The following is a 5,611-nucleotide window of genomic DNA, read 5'->3' as shown; positions in this document are numbered from 1 at the left end:
TTATTTAGTTTGCACAAGCAAAATTTTGAACCCATAAGAACAAAAGGGCAATAAAGTTGTGGACCTAGAATTGACTATGAGTTAATTCTACAACTTTGAAACTAGCCACATAGAGGTTCATTTTGAAAAAAAGATGGCTCATTGTAATACATAGAAGTGAGTGACTTACATATTAAACATGTATCACTATGCATGATTCATGAATTAGAACTTTCGCTTTGAACAGAAGTAAAGTTGGATGTCAAAGTATGAGCTTAAGGTCGATTGTTGAAACCATAGGTTGCAGCTCCCTAAAATATTTGTAACGTACTTCTTTGATGGTAGGAAGTTACAGAGAGTCTTTAAAGACTGGTATTCCTGGCTTCTAATAGGGATAGGTATTGCCATCTCATCTATCCATGGAGCAACAACCAATTGGATAGAATGTCTTGAGGAGGATTCCTTGGGTTAATGGAGGTAAGTTCCTAGCTCTCTCTGTCTTGGTTTAATTCCGCATAGAGAAACCAAATTGTGAGATATATTTGTGAATCTCCAGTTAGAGATCTAATAGAGAGATGATATGAAAGGAAAGTTAGATTTAAATTTTGATGAAACTGATACACCGATTATCTCAAAGAAATCCCTAATTCATTGAGGCTCCCTGCCCCAAAAGCTTTAAGTTCAAAATTAGAACGTTTAATATACAATGAAAGGAATGAGGGATGCATTTTGGCGTTTTAAGATCATTTAATGATCAAGCCAAATACTTCTCCAACTTTTCAACTTCTTCAAGGCTTCCAATGTAAAGTGGCACACGTTGATGTATCTGCCAAAGAAATTAATTACAAGTCTTTAGAATAACATGTATGTATACATGTGTATATATGTATATATGTATGTACATTAGTAATTGATCTTACCTCAACTGGTTCGATATCGAGTACTCTCTGGTGTCCATCGGATCCTTTCCCTCCGGCTTGCTCAACTATATAGCTCATGGGTGCACATTCATACAAGAGCCTAAGTTTCCCATTCTTGCTCTTCTTGTCCCTCGGGTACCCGTAGATACCGCCATAGAGAAGCGTCCGGTGAAAATCACCGACAAGGCTACCAATGTAACGGGCAGAGTAGGGTTTCCCACTAGGTCCAGGGTCCTTAAGGTCATCCATGTACTTCTTCAACTTGTCATCCCATAACTTGTAATTTCCTTCATTAAAAGAGTAAATCTTACCTGATTTTGGTATTTGAATGTTCTCTTGGGTTAGTACGAACTCTCCATACATTGGGTCCAAGGTGAAGGCAAACACTCCTTTCCCTACGGACAACACAAAGATAATCGAACTGGAGTACATGCAATACCCTGCAGCCAATAAATTGTTGCCAGGTTGGCATACATTCACCACACACTTCTGTGTCACTTGGTCTAGCTGCATCAATGCCACGTGTTAAATTTTTTTAACCAAACCAAACCAAACCAAACACGCCTTAAGTAGGAAATTACCGTCTCAGATTCATCACTGACGTCAGCAAGGCACTCGTCGTTGGGACTATAGATACCAAAGATTGATCCAGTGGAGACAGCAGCATCAATGTTGGAAGACCCGTCGAGTGGATCGAAGACGACAATGTAATTCCCTGAGTAACTCTCCTCCACCGCAACTGGCACGTCTTCTTCTTCCGATGCTATGATGCCCGTCCGTCCACTTGATCTCAAGCAATTAGAGAACACCTGCACGTTCATTAATTTTACTTTTCCAAGTCATCAAAAAGAATGGTGCCGATTAAATTTTGTAGGTGAAGGTGGACCAATTCGAATTTTATATGATTACAAACCTCGTTAGAGACGACGTCGAGCTTCTTTTGGTCTTCGCCTTGGATGTTAACGACGCCTTGAACACCAGTGAGGTTGGAAATGCCGGCTCTCTGAACGAGGGAAGCGATTTGCTTACAAGCCATGGAAATGCTGGAGAGAACAATCGTGAGCTCGGCGTCGATGACACCAGCTTGTTCTTGTTTCAGCAACCAATTCGTCAGAGTTTGAATCTCAAAAGCACTTCTCTTCTTTGTATTGGCCTCCGGTGCAGTCCCCACAGCCATGCATCGTATCCCTGAACTGTTACCTCCGGGAAAGTTGTGTCTGTGATTGTTGTGGCTTGGGCATAAGAGTAGTGTCTTTGCGGCGCCAGAGACGCATAGATGGAACGGAGAACGGCGGGAGCTTGAGAATAGGAACTGTGATGACGTGGCTGAGATTGCTGCAACCATGGCTGCTTCGCCTTCCCTGAACCTTCTCTCTCGCTTTCGTTCCTATTTGATGCTGTAACCTGTAACTCTGTAAGTAGATAGATCACTCTCGTTTCCTCCTCAGACGCCGCCCTCGTTCATTGTTTTTTTTTTTTTTTCTTCCAAAATAACTACTTTTCTCTGGGAAAGGATATCAGATTGCGTTAAGAGGGATTGTGGTGGTGGGAACGTAAGGCTGGCAGAGATTTCTATTTTTTTTAATGGACCCCACTTATCCTCCTCTATGGCGTCCGTTTTGTAATCCCCAGTTCACCCCTGGGGATTCATGACGCAGTGACGTCTCTCATAATCACTAACTCACCTCATGGAAATTTATCCTCTGAAGTGCGGTGAGCTGTCCAGTTCGGCGCACCACACTTAAGAATCCATTCGTCTATCCAATATTTAAAAGGATAAGAAGATGCGGTATTGGACAGTGCACCGCCCTTAAGAGGATGAAAATCCCTCACCTCATAGTCTCCTTTAACAAAGGCACATGATGCCTAAGATGCACCATAAGCCATTGCAAAGTCGTCTGCATGCAGTAGGACCTTGGCCTAGGTTGGAGCCTAATTGGCCTAACCCCATTTTCTCCGGCCTTGGCTGGAATTTGCAGGACGAAATTTTGCAGCTAAACTTGTAGTAGGAATGTTCCTATTACAAGGCTGGCCGCCAAGGAAATAGGATCTTAAAGGCTATTTTAGAAAATACCAAAATCTAAAAAGGTATTTTATGAACCCAAAGGGAAAGTGAATTATTCCATTTCCTTGGCTACTAACCTTGATATAATTGCAGCAAATTTTTTCCCCATCAACTCGGTTAGGCTTAAGGTTTCGTATGTAAATGTAGGACTCATTTGTCAATAGACCCTTGCTTCATGGCTGGCGACATCACGTTGAACGCATGGTCTCGGTAGTAAAGATCAATTCTACCGAGACCATACGGATTCGCTCAGTTAAGTTTAGATATTGGAATTGGGGTAAAATTTTGAGCCAAAATGGACCAATTCTATTCAAAATCCATCAATTTCCAAAAGCAAGCCTGCCTGAGCTGTACCGCTAATGGGGGTGGGTTGTGATTGGATGGACTTATATGAGATATAGGCCCAATTGACAATGCCAATCCTGGGAAATGCTAAAATTTCTGTCACAAATGACGGGGCCTGCCAATATAGATGTGCGATAACAGCTCATGTTTTGCCACATGGCATGCCACTAAAGCAAATCCTAACCATTGAATTGGTGGAGGGTGCCATGTTGGTCATGAGTAAAATTAGACCCTAGTATCATTTTGGCAAAAAATTTAATTTTACGAAACTTAACGTTATCTCTGATTTGACACCAAATTTTTTCATGTGAAAACGTGATATGGTAAAAATTTCAACTCTATCCAATCTCCCCTGTGACAGTGTTATGTGTCTAGTAGAGTCCACTCTTGTGTGTGATCGTTAGATTCGATCAGTTTAACATGGGATAGGTTAAAGGGTTTGAGTTAACGCGTTCCATCAACTTCGAAGCTTTTGACATATTGGTCAAGTACCTAACATTTGATATCAAAGCTGGGCACCACGTCACGGGTTCGAGTCACGGAAAAGGCTACCTAGGAGAGGGCTACGTGGAGTAGAGTGAAAGCCGTCAAGAAAGGGCTACCTGCCGCCAGGCAAAAACCTTGGAACAGAGTGGAACTGTTTAGAAATGGTTACCTACCGCCAGAGTAAAAGCTATCTAGAGTGAGAACCAGTGCTAGATTGGGCCAGACTAGTATAGAATAGGTTAAAAGACTTGAGTTAACGCGTTCCATCAATTTCGGAGCTTTTGATGTATCAGTCAAGTACCTAACAAAAAGATACTTGTATCAATCTAGGGATGCTTATTAGATTTAGACTAGAAAAACTACTGCCTTCAATTTTAGAGCCACATTTGCACATAATCTCCTGTATCTACAAAGTTCTAGAAATACTCAGAGATTCAAGTTTAGCTTGAAAAATTGCTTTTGTGTTGTGTGTGTTTTGTTTTTTTGGGAGGGGGAGGGGGGGGGGGGGTGTGAAGGGTTGGGGTATCGGAAATTGGATCGGGATAAGTCTCAGGTGATACCGATCTGAATCGCCTTGAATCAGTTTGGATCGGACAAAATTGCCTCTGTTTTTCAATAAAAATCAAGTTTTATTATTTTTTTACCCTTTCATTGTACAAGTGGATTGGTATTCAATCAATCAATATTCAGGATCAGCCTTGACCGATACCAATCTAATCCAAGCAAATCAACCAATCCAATCTCAAGATTTACAAACTACCGGAGTGGGATGGGGTGGGGAAGCTTCAGTTTACTAAAGTTGCAAAAAGAAAAACATAGTATTGGAATGCAGCTTCTTAGAGGAAGGGATTTTATCAGTGTTTGATTGAAAATAAAGGTGAATAGAGAAAGGGAAGGCGACTTTGGAATATCCAAATCTTAGGATGAGATGAAAGGCATAATTCTTCAACCTTTAGAGTCGAATGCGACAAGCCGACAACTGAAACTTGGCTTCACATTGACAGTTTTTTTTTTTTTTCTGGTAAACCTTCACATTGACAGTTAAGGCCTCATAGTTTAGTTAAGATTAATTCTAAAATATATTAGAATTCGTATGAGAATTATGTTACAGTGTTTTGCGAAAATAATAATGTGAGTAGTTCAATGTGAAGGCTTCTAAGGATTTGTACACACACGGTTTAATAATTAGTTTTGAGGATGAGTTTCACCCAAATCCTAATAAATTAAGCCACTTGTACCACCAATCAATTGGTTTTTTAGCCAACTTAATACATAACCCACACATCCCTTTTTTTTTTTTTCCTAAAAAATTCATTGATTACCAATGTTTAGAAGATACAACACCAGATTACATCACATTAATCTAAGGCAGCCAAAAGTGGAGGTGTTCTTGACTCTTTCTCTATCATCGAAGCATACTGCGGCAATGGCAGGGAATCTGACTCATTCTCTTGTGATTCTCCATCGCTTACCTTTCCACTTGGGTGATATACACTTGTTAAGTCACAAAATTGTCGCCAATGACACCTCTATAGGTGTATTTAGAATATATAACTTTATTTTGACTGTCTTTTGTGTTATTGTCAAAATTTATTAATTTAGGATAAAACAGGGTTTGCAAAATTATTTGAAAAATGAACTATTATTATGTTATTTCCAACATTACCGTTGTGTCCACATTTTTTTTGAGTACACATGTGAAATGAGAGATTTTATGCTCACAGGAAAAGAAATGTTAAATTAAGAAGAAAAAAAATAAAATACTTCAACGTATATCAATAAGAAAATCATTTATTAAAAATTAGATTTTAGAAAT

General features: G+C 39.8%; 1 protein-coding gene across 1 annotated transcript; it reads right to left on the bottom strand.

Moving 5' to 3' along the window:
• Positions 1–696: 696 nt before the first annotated feature.
• Positions 697–2,305, bottom strand: LOC122669603 (fructose-1,6-bisphosphatase, chloroplastic). The gene is made up of 4 exons (XM_043866401.1): positions 1,813–2,305; positions 1,481–1,708; positions 900–1,406; positions 697–805 (listed from the first exon to the last, which is right to left on the bottom strand). The coding sequence occupies exons 1-4, from the start codon at positions 2,242–2,244 to the stop codon at positions 734–736; spliced, it is 1,239 nt and encodes a 412-aa protein (XP_043722336.1). The 5' UTR covers positions 2,245–2,305; the 3' UTR covers positions 697–733.
• Between the last annotated feature and the right edge of the window lie 3,306 nt (positions 2,306–5,611).

This window comes from Telopea speciosissima, chromosome 1 (genome assembly GCF_018873765.1).
Source record: "Telopea speciosissima isolate NSW1024214 ecotype Mountain lineage chromosome 1, Tspe_v1, whole genome shotgun sequence".
Lineage (NCBI taxonomy): Eukaryota > Viridiplantae > Streptophyta > Magnoliopsida > Proteales > Proteaceae > Telopea > Telopea speciosissima.
Note: the sequence above shows the minus strand (reverse complement) of the source record. Positions and strands in the feature narration are given on the sequence as shown.